This window comes from Eupeodes corollae, chromosome 2, assembly GCF_945859685.1.
Source record: "Eupeodes corollae chromosome 2, idEupCoro1.1, whole genome shotgun sequence".
NCBI classification, from domain to species: Eukaryota; Metazoa; Arthropoda; class Insecta; order Diptera; family Syrphidae; genus Eupeodes; species Eupeodes corollae.
The window spans coordinates 64,459,184-64,486,463 of record NC_079148.1 but is presented as its reverse complement, the minus strand read 5'-3'; the positions used below and the strand labels follow the sequence as shown (position 1 = coordinate 64,486,463).

At 37.4% G+C, this 27,280-nt stretch overlaps 1 protein-coding gene across 4 annotated transcripts; it reads left to right on the top strand.

Annotated features, from left to right (window-relative positions):
* Window positions 1-930: 930 nt before the first annotated feature.
* On the top strand, window positions 931-9,440 carry LOC129944414 (zinc finger CCCH domain-containing protein 18). Of its 4 annotated transcripts, none has more exons than XM_056053825.1 (7): window positions 931-1,171; window positions 1,318-1,744; window positions 5,273-7,061; window positions 7,119-7,650; window positions 8,111-8,272; window positions 8,329-8,469; window positions 8,540-9,440. In XM_056053825.1, the coding sequence occupies exons 3-7, from the start codon at window positions 5,337-5,339 to the stop codon at window positions 8,746-8,748; spliced, it is 2,769 nt and encodes a 922-aa protein (XP_055909800.1). In that variant the 5' UTR covers window positions 931-1,171; window positions 1,318-1,744; window positions 5,273-5,336; the 3' UTR covers window positions 8,749-9,440. The 4 variants fall into 4 exon arrangements, with proteins under 4 accessions (XP_055909800.1, XP_055909799.1, XP_055909796.1 ...); XM_056053824.1 differs by having other exon boundaries at window positions 8,093-8,272; window positions 8,338-8,469; XM_056053821.1 differs by having other exon boundaries at window positions 8,093-8,272.
* The last annotated feature ends 17,840 nt before the right edge of the window (window positions 9,441-27,280 follow it).

The following is a 27,280-nucleotide window of genomic DNA, read 5'->3' as shown; positions in this document are numbered from 1 at the left end:
TCTTTATTGAGATGGTTTCGACGGTTCTGAGTTCTAATTTATGTCACCTAAGTGTTTCTTACAACCATTTTTAATTTAAAGAATGATTTCAAAAAAATCCCATGTAAAAGTATTTTCAACATTTTTTGATTTTTGTGATTTGCACATTTTCAGAAGTTGTGGAGCTACAACTGGAACTTGAATCATCATCGATAAGATTCAATAGGGATAAAATTGAATTATTTGATTCTTCGCTTTCATCACTTTCAAATAAAATCTGCAAATTATAAAAGTTTTTAAAAGAGAAAAGAAATACAAATTAAAATGAATGCTTCGATCAACCACAGCAGCTTCCATTTTGGGTATTTGTTTATATTTTTTTTGCTTCGAAATGTCACTTTTGAAAGAACGAATTTGACACTGCTACCAAACTTTAAATAATAAAAAATATGATGATCCGATGCTGTTTTATTATCATGATCTGATCCGGATCAGATCACGGTGATAATAAAACGCGGCTATTATAACAAAAATTGAGTTGCAGACTATCACAGATAGGTGTCGGTAACCCTTCTGTGAAGTTCGCTTGCCTCACTTTCCAACTGAATAATCATGATTCTAAAAAAAATTGTTGATGAAAAAAGAATCCATTTTCTCAATAAAAAATAGAATAGAACTAAATTAGAATAAGAAGATAAACTTCCTGATCTTATTACCCTTTTTTTTATTTTTTAAAGTTGATAGGTTCTTGCAAAAAGTGCTTCATGTCATGAGGCCTTAATGCAATTTGTTGCTGAATATACCCTCGAAATCTTATGAGTTTAACCTACTAATTAGCTGAATGCTTTTCGCAAGCTGTCCAAAACCATTTGACAGCTAATTTCACCTCAAACGTACACAATTCCAGTGCAATCTTCCAATACAATGGAATGTTGGAAATATCCGCCATATTGCTTGCTTTACCATTCATCTGCAGCGGCATTCATTCGATTTTCTTGGGTAAGGCAAATAAAATTTTTCTAAAGGCCACCAACTCTGTGTGATCCTTTTAAAAACTCCACCAAGCCCTAAAGAAACTCCAAAAGTCCCCATAAAATCGCACCAAACACTCAAGGACACTTGGATAAAGTGGATTTTATTGTACTGAAGAAGGCCCAATTAAGCGACGCGCTACGTTTTTCGTACGCATCAGGTAAGATGTAAAAAAGCAAATTTCGAAAGCCCTTCCTTCAAAATGGGAGGGCATTGCTTCAAATAAAAAATATAAATTTAAATTCCAAATCTTTCTAATATATGTTTATTTATAATTAAAATTCTGTTTTTATCCTTCGAAATCAGTTGTTGTTTGCCAAATTACAAATAAAATTAAACAAAATAAAAACAAGAGTGTAGTTTAAAAAGTCGGGTTTTTCGTCAATTTAAAAACAGTTATCAATGGTAAAATTGTGTAAATAAGTAAAAAATGTATAGAATAATCGAGTGCGAAAAAAAAGACCATTAACATTCTCGCTGTTGTTCGACTTCGACTTCGCCTTCGCCAAAAAAAAGTCTAAAAAATGGTGCAAGACAATCGCCTTATTGTTTCGCGCATCCATTTCGCGGTCGTAATGTTATGGCCAACGTTTTCAATTCAAGTTTATTTTTGTTAATTTAAATAGTTTTTTTTTTCTGTATAAAAATAAAAAATAAATTCTCTAAAAAGTATCAAGAATGTGTTCCAGCAGGGATTTTCAATAATGAAAATATTTATCCAAAAATGTTGAAGGTAAGAAAACGGATGCCGAATTCTTTTTGTTCTCTCTTAAAGAGATCTAGAATCTCTTTTAAGAAATAGAAATAAAAAAAAGGTAACACAAAGGGGAAATGTTATGTACAATTCATAATTAATAGACAATAAAAACCTGTGTATAAAAATTGAAGTTGAAGTGAGAAAAGGCGTTTCGAATGCAACATTTTTTGTATAGATTTCTCTAGACACCACCTGTGAAAGTGAGGGGTACACGACCGACCCGTCCCGACCCGTCGTGCGTCGTACCTTTGTGTTGTGTGAATTTTATCGATGACGTTCCATCAAATTCACTTAAACTAAATGAAGACGTGTCCTTGAGAAAAGATACATACCTTGTGTACCTATATATAACGTACATATGTTGGGATACATAAATTATATAGCTTTCATTTTTGTCAATCTACTTTTCTTTTGTTGTTTCTTTTATTTTGATCAAAATGCATTAATAAATTATAAATTAATGCAGCTTTTTTTTAGAATTAGGCTGAGAGTGAAGGAACCTTTTAGAATCACTATTTTTCGGACTAAGTGAATAGGTATTTGAGTAATTTGTGAGATAATTTGGTATTTTCCTTGTTTGTGCTTTGATTTCTAGTCCACTATGCGGTAGGTACCTGTTATCGATTACAAAAGTTTGTGTCGAAAATGGTTTCAAGGATAAATTAAGTGTTGTGAGTTTTTTTTGTTGCATGAAAGTTTGCAAACTCAATACTTACCTATCTGAATACAGTGATATTAATAGCTGTAGATGTAGTGCGTTGGAATATTTGTTTAACAATAAACAGGAAAGTTGTAAAAGCGATGCAATGTAAAGATAAAGATAGAGATACCTATCACAAAAATTAATTGGGTTGATCAAAGTCTATCTTGCAGCTGCATAAAGATAAAGGTACTTCCACACATTCATTCTGTTAATTTATGTCTCATGTAATAGTAAATAACGAAGACAATTTTGGAACCTATCCGAATTTTAATTAAGAAGTAAGAATCCATAGAAATGTCTTCTTCCAAACCAAATTTTTTGTAAGGAATTTTAAGGCATATTTGTATTTATTTTTTAATCAGTAAGGTGGGTAAAAATGGCAATAGCCTTTAAACTTTCCTAAGTTTTGATACAATAACTCATGAACGAGGGGTATAAGATATGAGAGGTTGGTAAGTGGATCATAAGCTCGCTATTTTGCGGGGTTCAAAAAGTAACTTAGATCTCTTGTTGCCATTTGATAAAACTTGTTAAGAATGCGTTTCCAAAAGAAAACTGGGCAGGGCACTTCCATTAAATTCTTTATTAAGGAGATTATGATTACATCATACCTGAAATTTGATCGCAGGAACAGGACAGGTAAAAAATAGATAAAATTTTGTCTTTCATAGCACTAAGAGGAATTTAATCCTCTCCGCAAATGAGCCACCAAGTGCCGATCCTCTTCAGACCAATTCGTCATTTCGTTTATTTCCCTCAATGCTGTTTTGATCTGGAACCCATATAAGAGTGTCTTGGAGGTTAATTTTCTAGCTCTAGGTCATCTCCATTACATCAACCTCTGTTCTGTTACTTTTAGAAGTGCAGAGGCTGTTGTAGCCAAATAAATGATCTTAAACTCTTGATTATCTGTGAAAATAGTGTTTCTGTTATATAGTAAAAAAATAAATTGGGTGGCGCGACAGTCCGTTGAGAAGCAAGGCCTAGTGACTTACAACTCTCAACCATTCCTGTGTGCGAGTAATGTTCTCAGGAATGGAGGGGACCTACAGTTTATATGCCGACTCCGAACGGCTAATTTTGAGAAAGCACTTTTTCATGACAATAGTTACTCTTGGAGAATTTGTCAATTCCTCGCAAGAGGCAGTACCCGTGAAAAGACTTTAGATGGCATAGGCAGGGATCGAACCCAAGACCTCTAGCATGACAGTCCAACGCACTAACCATCATGCCACGGGTACCACCTTCTGTTATATAGACTTGGACAAAATATCTCACCCAACTAATCACTTTTTCTTTAACACATCAGTGAGGATAGTTGTCATATGCCATTTCCCGAACCCTTTTGTGTTGGAATAATGACTTAAAACTTATTACTTAGGCTGTGTAATCGTGGGTCACTAAAATCAGTTTTGTGATATCGTTATTGCAGTTAGGCGTTCTTTCTTTAGTCGCACTGCACAAATGTGGAATGTTTTAACAGACTCAATATTTGCGACTCATTACAATGTGAAGACATTCAAAACTAATGTGCATCGGTATCTCCTTTCTAGTCCTATCCCCTTGAGTGCGCGCAAAATATAATAAAACAAAACAATAGTTGGATTCCTTAAGTCCAAGTGCTCTGCACGATACTAAATATTAAATGTGTAGGTCCGCGGGTATAAATAGAGGGTACAGAGAAAGACTAAGGTAGGCAACGAAATCAAGCATCAGTGAGCGTGGTTAGTAGACAGATGGGGGACCGTCTCGAAACCTACCGTGCGCTGTTGTCATGTGTTCTTTCTGTCCGTTGTTCTCTGTCCTTCTGTCTTGTATTAATGACTTGTGTTGTTATCACCTTACATAGTCTAGTCGCTCAAGGTGCTGTGTTCTCTACTCTGTACATTTATGTTCTGAGTAGTGTGAAATTAATTGTAATGTAAAGACTAAGGTATCCTTTGGTGAGTATCAGAGATCCCCTTTTATACCGACACAAGCTGTTCTTTGAATCTTCCTAAGTTTGTCGATCCATATGACGAGATCAGTTGTTGATAATGTGTCCCTGAGATTCTCGTTCCAGGTGAAGTTTCGGTTTTTCTGCTTTAGGCTTTTTTGCTTTAGCGTTTTTGTCTTGTTATAATGGCGTTTAGATCAAAATTTGCTTTAGCGAACGTTAACAAGCATCAGGCAACACATTCGATGTATTGACGAGGCTACTATAGCAATTTTGCCCTGCACCCGAACTTAGAAAGAATCGATAAATTGATCTTCGTGCGATTGCTTCCATATTCAACGAATATGATGTTTTAAATTCTTAAAATAGTTCATCTACACGCGGGGGCCAAACTGCCTAAATCCTTTAAAAATAAGAGTCTTCAAAACATGACACCACTGCTCTATCCCCAAATGGCTAGCATTTTAATTTAAAAAACAACTTTAACAAAATATTTGCTCCGCCCCGTAGTACCAAGTAGTATGATACTGAAATATATGTTCTTAAAATTCTTTAACGAAATTTTTATCCGGCTTTTCTGATCTTGAACCAATCACATGTTGCACTTCGAACGCTGCTTCTCAAAAAGCAAAACAATATAAAAAGGGTTTTCCCAAATGAAATAAAATGAACATAGTTTTAGGACCAAAGTGTAACGTGTTTATAAAATAAAAAATAAAACTTATATGCTAGCAGCTCTATTTGATTATATCTTAATTTTTTTTCTACTACTACCTATTTTATTCAATTAAAATATAACTTTTAATTACAATTGTACAAAAAATCTAATAGATACTTTTTCTTTCCAAAAATATAATTGATGCAGATTGTTGATTTTGAGAAGCATCGAAGCTTGCTTCTAATCACCGGAAGATTCCCAGAGCTCAAAGATGGACTCAGAAGATGAGTCACGTCCTGGATCGTCGGCGTCGAACTCGTCGGATTCATCGGATGATAATAATTCGGAGAATAATTCACGTGCATCAAGTCCAGAAGCGCCAAAACGCTCGAAATCTGGATCGGTTAAATCGGCGGCGTCAGTTAAGTCGGCCACATCAATGAAATCCGGATCGAATAAGTCAGGATCGGCAAGTCCTCAGTCGGGTGGGGAACGAGCAGTATCGCGGTCGTCTCGTGTAAGTTCACGTTCTTCAAGAGCATCATCCAAATCGAACTCAGGTTCCTCATCGTCTTCGTCGTCATCATCGAGCGATGAAGATGACGAAGCTGGAAGCGCCAAAGAGAACAACAAGTCGCCCAGCAAACCTGCTTCATCTAGATCGAGCAGCGAAGAGAGTGGTGCACAGCGGCCGGGCGCAGTGTCTCGCAACCAATCCATTTCCCCTGTGAGACGAAAATCCCGAAGTTCAAGGAACTCTAGTGTGTCAAGTGCTGGTGGAAGCTTAGATGATCACCGCGAGGATGGTGCTATAAACATGAGCCACGAAGACCTGAGCGATGTTAGCGAGATGGATTCCGAAAAGCGTGTGGATCAAGCAATCAAAGAAACCACAAAGATGTCTGTTGAAGATGAAGCCACTAACGGTTCTGTATCAAATACAAATGAACCCGAACGGCAACCAGAAATAGAGGAAGTGGAAAGTAAGGAACAAGTGACTGAGGAAAAGAACTCTCCACGCAGCCTTCACGAAGACGACGATGACGATGATGACGACGACGATGAGGATGCAGGTGAAATTGTGGAAGATTCTAAAAAAGATGGCGAGAAAAAATCTAAAGATGATGAAAAAGAAGATGAACAGGAACCAGAGCCCATCATAACAGATTTACGTCAAAAACTCGATAAGAAAAAAGCTTGCCAACAAAAAGTAGCTGAAAAATTGGAAGAGGAGAATGAATCAGTAAGTGGCGGTAATAAGAATGGAAATGTGGAATCGGATATTGATGAATTGGTTAAGAAGCACGATGAGGATGCCCTAGATTTTGAAGCTGAGGAAGGTGAATGCCCTGAAGTGAGTAAAGAGGAGCAGGATAAAATTGATCGCGATGAAGCCAAAAAGAAGAAAGAAGATGCTGACAAATCGGATGGCGAGGCCGAAGAAGGTGAAGAGCTTGAAGAAGGTGAGGTTTCAGATGAAGATGAAAAGCGTCCCGAAGAAACAGAACCCAAGCCGGTGTGTAGATTCTATACAAGAGGCCAGTGCACCTGGGGCATGAGTTGTCGTTTCCTGCATCCTGGTGTCACCGATAAGGGCAATTACACAATGTTTGACATGGTTCGTCCAGTGTCGGTTCCTTCGGGGGGAGGCAGACCGCCCATAGGAGGAGCCTTTGCACATGACAATTATCATGACTATCGCACTGATAGGCCACCTCTGCATCATCGTGCTCCGCCAATACATCACCATCCGGCTATTCCGTTTGTTGCACACCACGACCCGAGAGCCATTCCACCTGTGGTACCGCAGGAACCTCCCATCGTTGAAAGTGCTTGGGAGCGTGGTCTGCGCACTGCCAAGGAAATGATGCGTAAAGCCAACAAGCGCAAGGAACAAGACATGGACTTTGAGGACAAGAAAATGAACTTGACGCTGTCGCCAGATGATGTTGAAAAAGACAACTATTACATCAAGGACAGAGCTACACCACCAGAAGTAAGTTTCTGTTCAAATCTCAAGCGAATTTTAACTGATTGATTTATTTATTCAAAGGTTGTTCCACAATATCCAAGGCATCAAAATTATCAAGAACCACCCGGACTGTATCCACCTCCAGAACGCTTTGCCCGAGGACCACCGCCACCAATTTACGATGATTTGGATCCTTATGGACGCAGTGCTAGATACAGAGAATTGCCAGCTCATAGGATGCCTCATTATGAAGACGAGCGGAGAGTGCGTCCAGCACGTGAAGTCATTGTACAAAGAGTCGAACCCCCTGCCCGAGGTGATGAATGGAATGATCCTTGGATGCGTTCGAAGTCACCTGGTGGTCGTGCACTTTCGGATCGTGAGAGGAGCGATAAACGTCGCCGCGATAGACGTAGCTACAGCAGCAATTCATCATATTCCAGTTCAACTAGTTCACAATCAGATTCAAGTTCTGAATCGAGTCGATCTCCAAGTCCCGAGAACAGACGTCGCTACAATAGTAGTTCACACAAAAGTCCACCACCTAGACGACATTTTCGAACTGGTGGTGGTCTAAGATCGCCCAGTCCCAGGCGCCCTAGGCGTTCTCCAAGTAAGTTAAATTCTGATTTTTGTTTGTGGATATTATTTATTTTTAAGAGCAAGAATCATATAAAACATGTTTTAAGTTTTGGAAAACCAAGATGTCAAATTTCGCATGTGCTTTTATTTATGTTCCCTTCATTGTATCCCTTTATTGTATCCGCAGCCGTGAAGGCTGCTTTTTATTTATTGTTTTCAACATTCATTTTAAAAGAGAAAAAAAGCTTTTTAAAGGTGATAAAGAAATTTTCAAAAATATTACACTCTTTATGTCTTTTGCCATTAAAATACCCGACAAATGTATATATGTAATAAAAGCTCCTAAATTAACAATAAATAATAACAAACTTATTATCCTTGCCACATGCATGCTCTATATATTAATACCATTACATTTTTAACCATAACAAAAACCGTTTGTCTTCAACCTTTTGTCTGCAACCTAATCAAAGGTATTGTACGTTCGCCAGTTGCAAAGCGGCGTGGACATTCTTCACCTTCTCCAATTCCAGAAAAAAGAACAGCCTACAGCCCGACCAATCGAAAGAGAAGAGCCTCCCCACCATCCAAAAAATCTGGAACCGATAAAACAAAGAGAAAGCGTCATGGTGGATCGAGTACTTCTGGTTCAGGTGGGAGTTCATAATTTGAAATTTATCTCAAGTATAATTTGGTTGTTAACCTTTAGGATCTTCAGAATCTAGTGGGTCTGGTTCGGATACATCGTCATCGTCATCTGAGAGCTCGTCACAGTCTAGAGGAACTACTCCCATTAAGCGTATGCGCACAACTGATAAAATAGCCAACGAACGTAAAGCTGTGAAAAAGAGTAAGCATATTTTAAGAGTTCTCTAAGCTAAACACATTTCTCAATAATAATGGTCATGTTTTTGTTTCAGTTGAAACTGTTAAAAAACGATCGCCAATTTCAATTGAAATTAAGAAACAAGCTACGGTTGGAGCGTCAGCACTAACATCACCTAGCAATTCTAACTCATCGGATAAACCCGAAGTCAAAGACATGAAGAAGAACAGACGTGAAGAGTTACTGAAGCAGCTAAGAGCTGTCGAAGACGCCATTGCCAAGAAAAGATCCAAATTGACCTGATAGACTTAAGTGGACAGCACACTACAAATTATTAAAACTCATATTTAAACAAAACAAAATATCAATTTTCCAACATTTGCACTTATTGCAATATGGCAAAGAGAGGAAACTCCCGTTTTATCATCTCTAGCTCTAGCATTGATGATGAATGCTGGCACCTTCGTGAATACATTTTTTATTATTTTTCTTTTGTTTTAAGTTCATTATTCGATATAAAATGTATATGCTAAGTAAACAGTTTTAAATGGTCGTCTTTGTATATCAGCAAACATCGAGATAATTTAATGAAAGGTGGCGACACAATTAAAAATGATAATTTTATTTCCCTATCGATGGGAAATCAAAAAAAAAGGAAAAGATAAAACAATTTTAGGTATTGTTTTAATTTAATTGAATTTTAATCAAACTACGGTTTTATTAATTTTCCTTGTTTTTGTAGAAAGCTTAAAATTAAGAATCAATATTTTTGTAACATTAAATGCAAATGCAAATGATACTACTTCTCAACAAAAGAATAACAAAACAAACAAAAAACTATGACACTTAATTTACACTCGGATGGACAAAGACTTATTTTTTTTTATAATCAATGGCTGATCATCATACTTTGTGAAATATTCTTACCAATAGTACTTGTTAGTTGTGAAGTGTTTAAAAGAATAATAAACATACAAGATATGAATGTAATTAAATTGTTTTGATGTAACGTTAAGTTATTCGTTAGATGAGATTTCAATTTTCGACCAAAGTAAAGCTTTTTCGACGCACGTTCGTTCCAACAATTCAAAACCGTTAATGGGCATGTGTGCGCAACTAATCGTGAGACTTGTTAGGTTAGGTTAGGTTAAAGTGGCTGTTGGTTGGGAAGTCCCACACACTTAGACCAAAGTATGGTCCGTTGTGATACCACATGGATCAGTTGATCAGCTTAACTCGTCGAACCAATTGGAGCTCTGAATGAAGCGTAGGAGACAAATAATGTCAGCATTTTTAGATCGCTGGTATCGTTGAATTAGTAGTCTCCAAGGTGGATTATACATCTTTGTGATAGGTTAGGTTAGGTTGGAGTGGCTGTCCAGATGTCATTGACGCACGTAGACCTCAAGGGTCCATTGTAATACCACTAATGAGGTTACTCATGGGAGAGTAATGAATTTAAATAAACCATTTTGTACTTTTAATAAAGTTAGAGAGACGTTTTGTGTCAATAGTTCACTGGTGTTATAAAAGAAGTGATTACCGATAAAGTTATTCCCTCTAATGGAGAGTGCTGGACATGTACATAGAAGGTGTTGGACCGTTTCCTCTTCCTCCTCGTCCATGCAGCTTCTACAGAAGTCATTTGTGTAGACCCCTAGCCACAGAGCATGTCTTCCTATGAGGCAGTGTCCTGCTATTACTCCAATTGTAGAGCTTATACTTTGTCTGCTCAGGGATATCAAGCCTTTTGACCGTTTTAAGTCTATGCTTGGCCATATTTGCTTGGTTGCTAGGCAGGTGGTACTCTGTGACCATCTAGCATTTGTTGTTTCTAGAGCATATTGCAATTGAGAAGAGAGCCAGGATGGTGCTTCTTTAATCGCCATTACTTCGGCCTGGAATACACTGCATTGATTGGGAAGTCTATAGGATAGACTGAGATTTAGTTTTTCTGAAAAGATACCACTTCAAACTCCGTGATCGGTCTTCGAACAGTCAGTAAAGAAGTGTACCGCATCGTCTTATAGGGATCTCTTCTTCTTCCCAGGAGGATCTTGAAGGGATGAACACATGGAAGCTTTTACCGAATACCATTTTTGGAGTGGTATAGTCTAAGCGATCTGGGATAGATCTGGAATAGTAGTATGTCCAGTATTGTTATTGTTCCATTGAGAGGTGGCTTTAAGCCTCACACATGAGTTGCCTGCCACCCTTTTGAAGAAGATGTCAAGAGGTGTTAGGTTTAAAAGCACTTCCAGTGCTGCGGTTGGTGTTGAGCGAAGTGCTAATGTGATGCACATACCTGCTGACCGCTGGACTTTGATGAGCTTATTTAGATTTACCATCTTGTCCAGTGCGGTCCACCATACGACAACTCCATAAATGAGTATCGGTCTGATTACCGAAGTGTATAGCCAGTGGGTTATTTTTGGGGAGAAGCCCCATTTTGATCCTATGGCCTTTTTACAAGTAAAAAGCGCTACAGTAGCCTTTTTTAATCTTTCATCAATATTTGCCTTCCAATTTAGTTTTTTGTCTAAAATGAGGCCCAAATATTTAGCTTGGTCGGAAAAGCTTAATGGTATTCCATTAATCTTGGGTGGGCTAATCTGAGGAATTTTATATCTTCTCGAAAAGAGTATTAATTCTGTTTTGTGTGGGTTGACGTCCAATCCACATTGCTTAGCCCATTCAGTAAGCCTGTTTAGGGCATTTTGTAGGAGTTCCGAGAGAACTTGGGGGTGCTTCCCAGATACGGATATTGCAACGTCGGTCGTCAGCATAGGCAATCACCTTGCAACCCTCTGCTTCCAATGATGTAAGTATTTCGTTTACTACCATGTTCCATAAAAGAGACGAAAGGACTCCACCTTGGGGAGTGTCTCGATTCACCGATCTGGTGGTAGTAAAACTTCTCATGTTAGAAATTATTGTCCTGCTTTTGATCATGAGACTTATAAGATCTATTAGTGATTTCTCTAATTTCAGCTTATCCATTGCTGTTGTCATCGCCTGGTAACTGACGTTGTTGAAAGTTCATTCAATATCTACTAACGGTACTAAGTTATATTCTTTGTATTAGAGGGAATGTTCAATAATACGTACCAGCGAGTGAAGTGCTGATTCTACTGATTTTCCTTTAGAGTAAGCATGTTGAGCTGTGGAAATGAGAAATTATATTTGATGTAAATTTCAATCAATCTTTCCAAGGTTTTAAGAAGGAAGGATGGTAGGCTGATTGGTCGTAGATCTTTAGGGTTAACGTCTGAGGGTTTCCCTGGGTTGATCATGTCTGAGCATTTTTGTAGTTCGGCCGGAATGATTCCGTCTGGTCATGGAGATTTATATGGATCAAAGCTGTCTATGGCCCATTGCAGTTTTTCCCGCGTTATTAGATCAACTAAATCGCTTGTAGAGGCTAGAGACTCTGATGTTAAGTCGTTGAGTATGTTAGAGCTACCTGGAAAGTGGGTCTCTAATAACAGATTTAGAGATTCTTCATCTGTGATAGCTCCAAGTCGAATAGCATGCCTTCCTATCAAGCAGTGCCCAGTCAGGACACCAATAACGTAGCTACTGTGCAATCTACTCATAGAGATTAATTGTTTTGAGCGCCTGGCGCTAACATTAGGCCAGATTAATTTTGTTGCTTAACAGGTGGTGGTGCTATAGCACCTGAAGTTTGTTTTCTATGTGGTATCTTGCTTTAGCATGAGTTTACGTGTAGCTAAGGGAATACCTATGCTAGCATTGTAAGCCAGCAGAAGTAAAGTTGTTCCGCTTTTTGCAAGTTCGTCAGCTTTGCAATTTCCTGGAATGTCTCTATGGCCCGGCACCCAAAAAAGGTGAAAGAAAGAGATGATCGACAATTTAGGGCTGTTAGTGAGTTAGTGGAGACAGATTCTAGGGACTTTAATAAAGCTTGGCTATCCGAGAAGATACGTTTATCATTAGTTGATATAACGTTTTTTCTAAGCCATGATAGGACTTCTTTTATAGTCACGATTTCAGCTTGGAACACTCTACAATGATCGGGTAGACGAAAGGAGAGACTTAAGTTTAGTCTATCTGAGTATACGCCTCCACCAACCCCATCTTCCGTTTTTGATCCGTCTGTATAAAAGTTTATAAGATCATCGTTCATAAATGATGTATTCTCCCAAGAAGACCTGGGAGGTATAGTCACTTTGAAGCTATAGTTATTAAACTGAGGATGAAGTATGGTGTAGTCAATATAACTGTTTATAATTTTGAACGAGTTCAATATAGTGGTGTGGCAAATTCCATTATTGATCCACAGAGGAGGCTTGAAGCCGTATGGCTGTATGAGCAGCCGTTCGCTTACTGAAAATGTGCAGCGGTATTAGAGGGAACAGAACATCAAGTGAGGCAGAGGGGGTAGAGCGAAGTGCTCCTCCCATAAACAGGCAGGCTGTTCGTTGGACTTTGCTGAGTTTATCGCGATTTGTCGCTATATCTAGCGCCGTCCACCATACTGGTACTCCATAAGTAAGGAGCGAGATATATACAATGCGGGGCTGTAGGCCCCATTTATTACCAATGGCCTTTTTACAGGAGAACAGGGCTACTGTGGCCTTGTTTATTTTCTCCCTTGAATATTAGGTTACCAACTTAATTTCTTATCCAAAATGAGACCCAAGTATTTTGCTTGTTCAGAGAATTTAAGTGGTACACCGTTTATGAGGGGAGGGTCAATGAGTGGGACTTTGTCTAGTCCATACCTATTTGCCCATTTGATGAGCTTATTTAAAGCGTTTTGTAAGAGTTCCTTTAGTATATTGGGATGTTTACCCGTTACTGCAATAGCAACATCGTCCGCATAAGCAAACACTCTGTATCCCTCCCTTTCTAGAGTAATTAGTAATTCATTTATTACTAAGTTCCAGAGGAGAGGAGATAGGACACCACCTTGTGGCGTACCTCTGCTGACACCCCTTTGTGCAGTAAAATTGCCCACTTTTGAATTAATAATCCGGCTTATCAGCATCTGATTAATCAATTCGCTGATCGACTTATCTACCTTCAGAGATGTCAATACACGTGCAATTGCAGATGTGTCGACATTGTTAAATGCACCTTCTATATCTTAGAAGGCAACTAAGGTGTAGGTACTCTACTGTGTAGAGCCCTTTCAACTGATTTCACTTTGTTGTAGGCGTGTTGAGCCTTTGAAAGGAGGGACTTATCAATACTTGCCCTTAAGTGGATATCGATCAAACGTTCAAAAGTTTTGAGAAGGAATGATAATAAGCTGATAGGTCTTAGGTCTTTAGGGTTAACGTGGCTAAAAACTTGTTTACTCTTACATTTCTGTGAGAAATATTTAATTCCATGAATCCTGTGAGCCTTTAATTCCACCTGGATTCGTAAGTTCCACCTATTAGGGAAAATAAATTTTTCACAAGGCGTTCGAAAATTTTCCGTCGTGAGAAAGTGGCGTTTTACTTGTCGTAAAAGGAAACTAAAACGACAGCTACAATAGCGATTAGAGTGATATTTGTCGATTACAAATTTGGATTCCACAAACCACCAAATGTCATCTAGCGTAACGCTAAGTAAAGCGGCTCCTATAACGCCCTTCGCAATACCAATTTGTTTGTGTGACAATTTTCATTCGAATAAAACGCCTACTAAAATACGGGTGATACGCTTTTGTTCTTCCTCCAATCTGTCAGAGAATCTGTGATTAATGGAACTGGTGGAATTTATTTCTTAGATGCTCCTGGAGGAACTACACAACACTTTTATATTGCTGATTTTGGCGAGACACCCAAGAAGTCACTAGAGGTCAAGACAGAACTTTGAATAATCTTCGTGATAACCAAAATATTTTTAGAGGAGCTATTATTTTGTTGTCCGGTGATTTTCGTTAGACTTCCGGTTGTTCTACAAACTGCTGCTGATGCACAAAACGCTTGAAAATAAGTAAATTGTGGCGATATGTCAAAAAGACTGAGATTGACAGCTAAGATTCGAATACTTCGAATACCCCAGTGGAAAGTTGTTGGTTGGCAGCAAACGAGAGAGGGGGGAGAGATGTTTCCACTAAGGCACCTCTCCTTATCCAGGCGGCAGCGGACGAATTCTCGAGATAGAATCAACGTTGGCGTCTACAGTTTCAGTAAGGTTGAACTACTTAGTGAACACCTTATAGGGCTTTTGCGACATATTCGGAGCCCAGGCCTGTAAGGAGCGGTTTATTCGGCTCCCCGTCCTTGGAGTTATACTAAAGATCTGACCCTCCAGATTGGGGGTTGTGTCGTCGGGGTGACTTCCTGGCCACGTAAACAATACCTTAAGTTGCGAAGCACCAACAAACCTCAGATACGGACGCATTCACTGTTGACAACACACGCAAACAAAATAAGGACAACGAACTTCGGATCTGTACTTGGAATGGTAGGTCCCTTAAGAAACCACGTGCAGCCGAACAATTAGCGAAAGTCCTAAACTGCTGCAAGGCATATATTACATCCAAGAAGTGCGATGGGACGGACCGGGCAAACGCAAACTTTAAGACTGCGATGTATACTATGGCGACTGCTACCGGGAACAAAGACAGCGTCTATTTGGGTGTGGATTTGTTGTTGGAACTAGACTCAGGCAAAAAGTCTTGAGTGCGTGAGCGAGCGCATCACGACAATCCGTATCAAGGCTCAATTCGCCAACATAAGCCTAATATGCGCGCACGCCCCAACAGAGGAGAAAGATGAAGACACCAAAGGCATATTCTTCGAGCTCTGGGACAAGACATTAAAATTGTCTTAGGAGATTTTAATGCCAAGCTAGAAAGAGAAAACATCTTTGGTGGTATAATCGGGAGATACAGCCTGCACGACACCACCTCCGACAACGGATTTAGGCTGATCGATTTTGTTGCGGGGCGAGACGTTCTGGTAGCTAGTACGCAGTTCATACATCTCAATATTCACAAGGGGACATGGAAATCTCCTAATTAATTAGCCGTCAACCGAATTGACCACATTGTGATCAACGCACGACACTTCTCCAGTATCCAGGATATCCGAACATTCCGAGGGGCCAACATTGACTCGGACTACTACCTCGTTCCAGGTACGGCTACGGATATCCCGATCCAAGCCAAAACAAGGAAGTACTGTGAGAAGATTCGACGTTAGACGGCTACAATCGCAAGAGATTGCCATGTCCTTTTCCGATCGAGTCTCTAATAACCTCTTAAGGTGTCCTATGCTGCCTGCATTAAGCATTGAAAACCAGTGGCAACATTGCCTTGCAGCCATCAGAGATGCCACCTCTGAAGTGCTAGGTTTCACACGGCCACAAAGCGAAACCCCTGGTTTGACGACGAATGCCGGCAAGCGCACGCAGCGAAACAGCAGTCATAGAAAACGCTCTCGAGCTCTACGAGAAGAAGAGGAGAGGAACACCGGCTTCTTAGATGGAAAAAAAGCATGAGAAGAGCGCGATCGAAGAGATAAAGGGATGTCACAACAGGAATGAAGTTCGTAAATTTTACCAAAAGGTAAAAAAAACCTCCCAAGGGTACCAGCCACAGACCGAAGCCTGTAAGGACGATCAGGGGAACATCGTGGTAGAACCGTAGTTCGGAGAAGAACTTACCGATGTATTTGATGTCAAAAAAGGTTTATTTATCATGCGACTTCTTCAACATCGTTCTGGAAAGAATTGCGCAAAACTCAACCGTCAACACTAGAGGCACAATCTTCTAAAGGTCCATCCAATTACTCGGATACGCAGATGATATAGACATAATTGGAAGATCAAAGCGTGATGTCAGTAGAGCGTTTTTGAGCATTGCGATGGAAGCGAAGAAGATGGGTTTAGTGGTCAATGAGGGAAAGACCAAGTACATATATGCTGTCATCAAAAAAGAACACTGAACAACGATTTCTTGGACAAAACGTCACCATGGACAGCTATAACTTTGAGGTAGTTAAGGACTTTTTAGGCACCGCTATTAACACAGACAACGACACCAGCGCTGAAATCAAACGAAGAATAACTCTTGCAAATCGCTGCTTCTTTGAACTTAGAAGGCAATTGAGAAGTAAAGTCCTCTCTCGAGCATCTAGAATCACCATCTATAAGACATTCATCATCCCGGCGCTGAGGCCTGGACCCTGTCAAAGAAAGATGAGAGCGTCTTAGAATGCTTCGAGAGAAAAATTGTTCGGGTGATTTTTGGTTCCGTACGCATAGATGGAGAATATAGCAGAAGATATAACGATGAACTGTACGGGCTGTACAGCGACACTGACCTAGTTAGCAGAATTAAAGTCCAACGGCTAAGATGGCTAGGTCATGTAGAGCGGATGGACATCAACGCTCCAGCCCGGAAGGTCTTCGAATCCAATCCCGAGGGACGGCGGCGCAGTAGAGGAAGACCGCGACTCAGGTGGCGCACCTAGGTGGGAGAGGACCTCAACCAACTTGGCGTGCGAAACTGGAGACAGCTAGCTAGGGACCGAGCTGGCTGGAGACGCTTGTTGGTTGAGGCCCAGGTCCGCCCCTGACTGTAGCGCCACCTTAAGTAAGTAAGAAGAATAACCTGTCTAGTCCAAACTTTTCTGAATAGAAACCAGCACCAAGACCTATAACCATATTTGAGCCTTGTCGTCGGTGTATACGTTAATTCATAGGTTAAAAGTTTGTTAATTAGCCAACGCTCTCTACTGGGAAAATAGGTTGTAAATGGCTTGCTTGAGTGTAAACGGGGTGTTAAGTATTTGGTGAATGTTGCGTAACGACTTTCGAAACTTAGACGGGTCAATTCTTTATGAAATACGAAAAACCAATAAAATTGTTGAATGTTTCTTCACCATGAAAAGGCATACCAGCTAAAAAAACATAATTTTTGAATACTGAATCACTGAATTTATAATGTTACAGCCACTGTACGTCTAAAGCCAAAAGCATTGCAAGAGCTACCAATGCATCCAGAAAAAGTCACAGTTTGGTGCGGTTTATGGCATCATTGGACCGTACTCCTTCAAAGATGATGCGAATCGTAATGTAACTGTGAGTGGTGAGCGCTACCGTGAGATAATATCCAACTTTTTTTTGGCCAAAATGCAAGAGCTTCACTTGCATGACATGTGGTTTCAACATATGCCATATGACATTGGTAGGCGAGTTCGGTGAAAATTTTATTTCACGTTCGGGATCGGTCAATTGGTCAACTAGATCGTGCAATTTACCTCCTTTACACTATTTTTTTGTGGAGCTATGTTAAAGCTTATGTCTATTCAGACAAGCGCCCTTCAATTGACGCATTGGGAGACAACATTGAGGCATTTTTTCGTGAGATACTATTTACATATAGAAATAATGGTCTGAGCTGGGTTCCCTTTTCACATGTAAACATGTTAACCAGCCTATCGCAGTCTCACTGCTTGATTTTTTCACGATACCTCCTTCAAGGTAAATTCCTAACATTGATAGTACTTCTCCGTAGCATTCGCATTCACGTGAAATCTTCCAAAAGTTTAAGTGAATGCGAATACTTCAAGTGAATGCAAAGAATGCATGAAGTTTCTAATGAATGCAATCAACCGATAACAAAAAAATTATTAAAGAGAATTTGGTTGCAGTCTTTTTAAGGTGATTTCCAAAATTGTGTCGCAGTCTCAAATCAATGAATGTAATGGTTAGGTTAGGTTAACGTGGCTGCGGATTAAAATCCACACGCTTAGGCCAAGAGAAAGGCCCATTGTGATACCACATGAATTTAGAGAATTACTTCTTACTAGTCGAACCATTTTGAGCTTTTTATAAAGCGAAGAAGATATTTGATATCCTTTTTAGCTGATTCACTGTGATTATCTAAAGAGTAGTCCCCCAGATGAAGTTTGCGTCTTAGTGAAAGAGCAGGGCAAGTGCAGAGAAGGTGAGAGGTTGTTTCCTCTTCTTCTTCATACATACAGCTCCTGCAGAAGTCATTTGAGGCTACACCAAGTCGTATTGCGTGTCTGCCTATAAGACAGTGTCCCGTAAGGGCACCTATTAGGGAGCTAATATGAAGTCTGCTTTGAGATAACAAGTCTTTAGAGCGCTTTAGGTCCAGTAAAGGCCATATGAGTTTTGTAGCTGCGCATGTTGGTAAGTTGTGCCACCTAGAATTTGCTACCGCAAAAGCTGTTTCTTTTAGCATAAGTTTACATGCAGCTATCGGTATACCTATCTCCTCCCTTTCAGGTGAAATAGGCATGACGGTTCCATTTTTTGCGAGTTCATCGGCTCTACAATTGCCCGTGATGTCTCTGTGGCACGACACCCAACATAGGTGAATGTCAAATTGCTGCGCCATCTCCATAAGAGACGATCGACAATCGAGGGCCGTTTGAGATTTGGTTGAGACACCATCAAGAGATTTAAAAGCAGCCTGACTGTCAGAGAAGATGCGGATATCAGAAGTTAATATCACGTTTTCTCTTAGCCAGGAGAGAACCTCTTTGATCGTTAAAATGTTCGCTTGGAAGACGCTACAATGATTAGGGAGGCGGAATGAGATGCTTAGATTAAGCTTTTCTGAGTACCCACCACTACCAACTCCCTCATTTGTCTTGGATCCATCTGTATAAAAATGAATACTTTTGTTATCCAGGAGTTTTTTTGTCTTCCCATTTATCTCTGGATGTGATGGATACCTGGAAGTTTTTTCCAAATAGGGGTTTAGGTATAGTGTAGTCTATGTACTTTGGTATAGAACCAAAGAGGTTCAAAATGATGGAGTGCCCCACATTGTTTGTGGTCCCTTGAGATGAGGCGTCGAGTCTTATCGCTGTACTCGCTGCCACTTGTTTACTGAAGATGTCGAGGGTTGTTAGATGAAGGAGAGTGTCTAACGCTGCTGAGGGTGTGGTTCTCAATGCCATGCAGGCGTTTGACTCTGCTGAGTTTGTCGTAGTATGTGACTTTCTCCAGTGCAGTCCACCATACTGCAACCCCGTACATAAGTATTGTTCGGATGACCGATGTGTATAGCCAGTAGGTTATGCGAGGTTGAAAACCCCGTTTGCTTCATATAGCTTTCTTGCAAAGGAAAAGAGCTGCTGTAGCTTTGTTAACTCTTTCCTGTATATTAGATTTCCAACTTAATTTTTTGTCCAATATCAGACCAAGGTATTTGGCTTCATTGGTAAAAATTAGTGGTACACCTTTTATTGAGGGAGGTACAAATACTGGGATCTTGTATTTCCGTATAAACAGGACGAGGTCTGTTTTTTTAGGATTAATACTAAGTCCGCAGTGATAATCCCTTCTAGTGAGCATATTGAGTGCATTTTGGAAGAGGTCTCTCAGTGTATAAGGATGTTCCCCTGTGACTGCGATAGCAACATCATCGGCATACGCAATCACTCTGTAGCCTTCCCTCTTAAGTGATATTAGTAGTTCGTTAACCACTATGTTCCACAGGAGAGGGGACAGAACACCACCTTGCGGAGTGCCTCTACTGACAGACCTTTTTGTGCAAAAATCTCCCAAACTAGAGTTGATGATCCTGCTTATTAGCATTAGATTAATCAACTCACAGATTGAGTATTCGACGTTTAAGGTCGTCATAGCAGAAGCGATTGCGGATGTGTCAACGTTGTTGAAAGCGCCCTCAATATCCAGGAAGGCCACCATAGTATATGTATTCCTTTTTCTCTAGGGAGTATTCGATAGTTCTTACCAGAGTGTGCAAGGCTGTTTCTATCGATTGATAGTCTCAATGAATGTAATATTTAAATTAAATTCAATAAACGATTTATAATGATTGCATTTTCAAAAGATTGGAAATTTTTTAACAGTGTTGAAGTTTTTGTTCTCATTACTAAAAGGCAAGACACTTAAGCGAGAATCACTTATCTGGATTTACCTGTATAAGATTTTATAATTCATGCGATCGAATTTGTTTTTCAAGTTGAAATCGTTCGTACGAGCGAACAAATTGGTTCGTTTTTTCTTCTTATTTTTATTTATATATTTTACACTGTGCAATTATTAAATATCCATCTTAAGATGCAAAAATACGGACTTTTTCTCAACTTCTAAAATTGGAAAAGAGAATAATGTCCAAACTATTCGTTTAAATATGTTTATATTAACCATTCAGCTTGGGGTACCTGGACTTTTATTTTAATGTGTACAATTTGAGTTTATAAAGTCGAAAATGTTGGACATTTACAAAATGTTGTTGATGCGAAAATGTCGCAGGGAAATTTTATTTTTCATAACCTACGTAAGCAAATTCTTTCCTGCAGAGGATTTTTTTTCAGTTCAAGGGTTGACGTAAATACATAATGCAGAAAACTATGTCTCATTTTCCTAAACAGAAGATCAAATTCTAGAACAAGAACATTGTGATGTACCCACGCGAGATATAAATATTACCATATAGGACACATTTCAAAGATCAAAGAAATATTTGTTGCTAAAATTTTATTGACAAAAATGCAAAACCCATGTCATCGATACGAAATGTATCTTGAACCTCGAATATGTTGTTCGATTTTCTTTTATTCTTTGTTTTTTTTCTGTAGCTTCTCGCTAATCCTCAAGGACTTTTAAGGGAAAGGAAGGTATAAGATGGTGTATACCTATACCAAAACCGAATCAAGAATAACACATTCACCTATAACATCCAAACATTCAAATATATTCAAACATATCCACCGAAGGCGCTAATAATACAGATGTTCATCCATTCAGGATATAACACCAGCAATAAAAGGGTTATTTTGTCCTTCCACGTATCTTTTTCGATAATTCTTTTCACCCAAATCCACCACTACTGCGCTGCTACTGGTGCTTCTGCTTCAGCTTCTGCTGTTAGAACTCTAAAGGTTGGTTTTGTGCTTCTTTTCTTATTCTATCGTTTTGCATACATTTTGTGAGATTACGGCACGTGAGCTGCTCTTCTGGACGTGATTTTCATTCGATGGAAATCTTCGAGTTTAGGTTATACAGGAACCAGGAGCCATAGCAAAGGTATATGTAATACAAAACATATCAGCAGACCAATAAACAAAACGTGAATTGGATTTAAATATCAAATTGTGTCACATTTCACCTACCACCACCTCCACCAACACTAAAAATCATACAAAGACCAAAAGTATGTACCTATTTCTTATTTAGGAATGTTTAGATACAAAGATACATTCTAATAAATGACTATTTATAGGAAGACGCGAGCGCCATTGATTAGAAATTAAAATTGAATATTGTCAATAACTTAATGATAATAAATTGATATTAATCATTTTTTTTGTTGAATTTCTTTTATACAAAACAAAAGACTCATAAATTTTGGAACTCTTGACACCACGTACATATGTAGGGAGATTTATTAACTTTTGTTTTAAGATAAAACCATATGATTGATTGTAAGAGTTGTTCGAAGGTGTCGAATTTGACCTTGAGGTAAACCAATAAATTATTATCAAGTGTTAATTAAGATTTTCCATGAAAAATATGAGTTTTGAGTATTTTTTTATATGAAACTATTGTCAAACTATAATGTCTTCAAAAAGTATTAAATTTTCAAGCGGTAGCATCTTGAAAATTAATAATTAGATGTCTAGAAAAATAAAACAACAACAAGAATACCAACAGAAAATTATCTTCTCACGATAATAAATGAAATCTAAGAAATTGTGTCTTCCTCTTTTTAGACAAAAGACAAAATGTTAGACAGACACAAATTCTTCTTCTTTTTGGTAAATAAGAGGAAATTGGTCATGATCTTGAGTTGAAATAAATTAAAGACGTATTAGTCATTATGTCACTGATAGACATAGCCTTAGAAAATACCGTCATACAAAATCACATGAGTTATAATTGAAGCATTGGTCGATGTCTTAAAAGTTCAGGATGGAAGAAGCCTCAAAAAAGGAGGGGGGAGTAGGCGAGATAGACGTTAATAATACTGAAATAATGATTTTGTAGAATGTTTAATAATAGATCATGACATTTGGTGGTTGGAAAAGACGTTAATTTATTTGATTATTAGCTAAGTAAAGGCTTTAACTTAAGCTAGAACTTACGAGCTAACCCTTACATATTTTTTTTTTAATTTTTATTTTTGCTTTTGTACCTTACGAAAGATTATCCCAAACTGCTAACTCCAGAGTTTATTTATAGCGGGTGTTTTTTTTAAACGTGTGGTTTTGAATCTAGGCAATTTCATAGAAGCGGGTATGCCAGCTGTCAAAAAACTACCTTTTAATTCTGACAATTTTGTTAAAAAGTTAATGAAGAAAAACCTGTCTGGTTTTCAAGTGAAGGTTACTTATGTCAAAATTTGAGCTGATCATGTTCATTCATTAAATTGAAAGCTGAACTTCATACCTTTGTGATTTTTTAACTTCCCATAGGAAGTTATTGTAATGGGTCCGATTTGTCAAATTGAAAATTTTGACATTTCTCGACGTTTCAAGGTCCATAGAGTACGTCCGTACGTTCGCGACGTTTTTTTCGTTTTCCATAGCTCAAGAACCAGAAGAGATTTCGATTTCAAATACAATTTGTTATACAGATAATAAGGCAGAAAGGGCTCTCAAGAAAATTGCGTGGTGGTTTTTTTACCATAGCAGTTTAAAAAAAGGTGAACATTTTGCTTAACCCTAAATATCTTACGAACCAAAAACGCTAGAGACTTAAATTAAATTTTATATAATATATTGTAACGTGATATCAAAGAAGTATATTTTTTGAAAAAATCCATATAACGGTTTTTTTATAAATCAAAAAAACTGAAAAAAATATTTGTCACCTCCAAAATTTTCGACTAAAATATCATTTCATCTCCAAAACAATTTTGTGCAACGAAGAATAATGTTTTTGACATCTGATACAATTTTGAGATAAATCCAAGAAAAACATTACTCAAAGTTGGTAAAAATTGAATATCGATTCAAATATCTTTTCAAAAAGTTAAAATTTAGGCTTCAAACTAATTTTATCTTATAAGAAATATTGTTGTCAATATTCTGAAAAATGTTGAGAAAAATCGAATTGACAGTTTTTTACAAAAAATAAAAACCTAAAAAAAATGTATAAAAGTTGGTAAAAATTGATTTTTGACTCAAATATCTTTTCAAAACTTTGAGTATTGTCCTTAACTTACTTTTATCTTTCAAAAAATCTTGTTGTCAACATTCAATAAAATTTTGAAAAAAATCGAATGGACAGTTTTTTTACAAAAAATTAAAAACCGAACAAAAGTTGGTAAAAAATGATTTTCGACTCAAATATCTTTTAAAAACTTTGAGATAAAATCTTCTATTTAATTTTTTCTTATAAGAAATATTCTTTTCAACATTAGGACAATTTTGAGAAAAATCGAATTGACAGTTTTTTTTACAAAAAATAAAAACCTAAAAAAAAATGTATAAAAGTTGGTAAAAATTGATTGTCGACCTCAAATATCTCTTCAAAAATTTCAAATATTGGCTTCAACATTATTTTTTTTATAAGAAATATTATATTTAACATTCGATAAAATTTTGGAAAAAATCGAATTGACAGTTTTTGTGCAAAAAAATAAAACTCTAAAAAAAAAAACAATACTAAAATTTGGTAAAAATTTACTTTCGGCTCAAATAGCTTTTCAAAAATTAAAAATATTGGCTTCAAACTTATTTGATTTCACAGAAAATAAATTTCGATATTCAGTAATTTTTATATAAAAATCCAACAATCCTTTTTTTCATAAAAAAATAAAATCTACAAAAAATAGTACGCAAATTTGGTAAAAATTGAAACTTTTAAGCAAAACAAATCGACAGACGGGATGGAAAGTTATCAGTGTGGGTCGCATCCCAGCCCCTTTTTTGTAAAGTTATGCGAAGCCGCTTGTCTACGAAAATAAGACCAACACAATTGACGCTTTGAATTCGGCTCAAAATGTTGAGATAAGTGGTAAAAAATTGGGACAAGTAAAAATAAGACGGTGTGCGAAGAGAACATCAGCTGTTTGGCGACGTAAGGCTAGGGATTTAAGACCAATTAAATTAACACGATTCTGTATTAGAGGGTTATTTAGGATTCTTATCATTGAATTCATGAACGTTGTCAATTCAGCGGTAATGATATTGATCATTGGGAAAACTTGCCAAAGTGATGAAAAGAAATTTATTTTCATAGGGATCATTGAATTCCTAACACTAACTTTTTATAATATGATGAATGTGTGAGTTTAAATAAAGTTCTCAATCAAAGTTAACGCCAAGGTCGAAAGTGCACAACAAAATATATTCTGTTGGTTTGTTGATAATCGATTTCGGATAAAAGTAATATTTTTACATTTGCTTTAAAAGAGCGATTTTTTAGCTTTTATCTTTTTAGAAATATTGGTTTAAACAGCTGACGCATGTTTCGTGTTTTGTTTCACTGTCAGACATCTTGGTCTATAATTTAACCATAAATCGTCTTACAAACGAACAACGCTTGAAAATTATTATTATTATAAAAATGCGTGCTCTGTTAAAAAACTTCATCGCAATTCGGGTATTGTGACTAAATTTCGCACCAAATTTACATTGTTGGTCATTAAACCACCAACACGCTTACGTAGAGTGCGAACTGAAGAAAATATCTTAGCTGTATCGCCCAGTGTTAATGATGACCATCAATTTATCAATTCGCGCAGTTCGCAGCAATTGGGCCTCTGTTACTCAACGGATTTATGTGTGATGCCTTTTAAAATACAGCTTGTGCTAGAATTGAAGCCGAAAGACCTACTGCAACATAAAGTTTTTGGAGAATGGGCTCGTGGAAAGTTATCCGAAGATCCGCCGAAAAATTATGTTCAGCGACGAAGCTCATTTTTGGCTCAGTGGGTAGGTAAATAAGCAGAATTGTCGATTTTAGAGTGAATATCAGACAGAAGCATTGCAAGAGCTACCAATGCATCCACAAAAAGTCACTGTTTGTTGCGGATAATGGGCTGGTGGCATCATTAGACAGTACTTCTTTAAAGATGATGCGAATCGTAACGTAATTGTGAATAGTAAGCGTTACCATGAGATAATATCCAACTTTTTTTTTTGCCTAAAATGCAAGACCTTGACTTGCATATGACATGTGGTTTCAACAGGACATTGCCACATGCCCCACAGCACGCCCAACAATGGACTTATGGAGAAGCGAGTGCGTAGAACATTTTATTTAACGTTTCCGGGCCGGTAAATTGGTCGCCTAGATCGTGTGATTTAACGCCTTTAGACTATTTTTTGTGGGGCTATTTTAAATCTCATGTCTATACAGACCAGCCCGTTTCAATTTACGCATTGGAAGACAACATTGAAGCATTTATTCGTGAGATACCGGCTGAAATGTTGGAAAGAGTATGCAAAAATTGGACTAAGCGGATGGACTATTTGAGGCGCAGTCAGTAAATTATATGGACCGTACTATAGATTCAAGTAAAGATTCCATGCATTTTTTTGAATTGTAGGTGTTTTTTTGAATAACTTTCCTATAACTTTTAAAAAATCACGCTTTACTTAATTCAAGAAAATTATGGTCATACCACGTAAAATAGTTAGATCAGTGTCAGTTGGGGAAGACCTTAACTTGAATATTTTTATCTCATCCACTAGAATTTAAAGAGAAGAGTAGTTTAATATAAAACTGTCATCTTTTTCCCTAAAGACAAGAAATAAGAGATCCAAGGTGGTTTCTTTGAAGATAGGTTTTCAAAGAGAACTCTGTAGTAGTTAACCCTTAGTAGTCTTCCAAATTCATCCCGATTTCCCGTATTGGCTTTAAAGGGTTTGACCGCAGGGGATATCAAGTCAGTACTTTTCAGCGTTAATTGTGTTGCGAAGCAAGGGCTGCTCGTGTCTGCCGTCTCTAAGGTAGGTGTAAGTTGAACTTACTGGAGTATTTGTTTATTAAACAATCTTATATGAAGAAATTATTTTTAGCGGAAGAAGAAGCTGTTGAACTTAAGAAAATACGTATTTAATGGATATCGATGGGTGATTATATTTTAAAGAAAGTATACCATTTTCCATATTTCTATCTTATTCCAGGGAACTCAATTTTTTGAGTTATTAAACACAATTTTATAAATGAGGAACTGTGCTGAGAATCTTATAACAATATTAGAAGATTCTATATTGATCCTATTATTTTAATTTTTCTTTAATATCGTAATCACATTCTTCTAGCAGAAAACCAACTATAAATGTCAATTTCCAATTAGAGATTATATAACATACCATATAATTTTCATACAATTTTTCATGTACATATATTTTCTTCACAACTTTACTTATTCCATCCTAAAGGCCTTGAACGATGGTGGGACATTAACATAGAACTTATGTTCCGCTTTTCATGCAAGTTTATTTTAATAAGTTTTATATCTTGTTGGATAGTTTATCATCCTATTTTTGTAATGGCGTAATTTGTACGTTTCGGTTTTCAAAAGCTGACAATTTCAAAATTTCTCTTTTCATTTTTGAAGTAATATACTGCGTATATTTGTAAATATCCATATTTATTTTGTATCCCTTTTTACCTTTCTCACATTTAAATTTGTAATGATTGATAAGTTTCTAATTAGAAAAACTATAATCACTTCGTAACTAATTTTCGAGAATCCTATTAACAATTTAATGCTTAAATTGAACAAGTTCTGAGCAAGTGCTAGATAAATTTAAATGTTTCCACATAAGGTTCATGTTTATTAAAAGAACAGGTATACCAAATCACATAATGTGATGTAACTTTTTTCTAGTCAAGCCACATATGTACATTTTTGCATAGTATATTAATGTGGAACTATACATCACTATCTATAGTAATTAGCAAC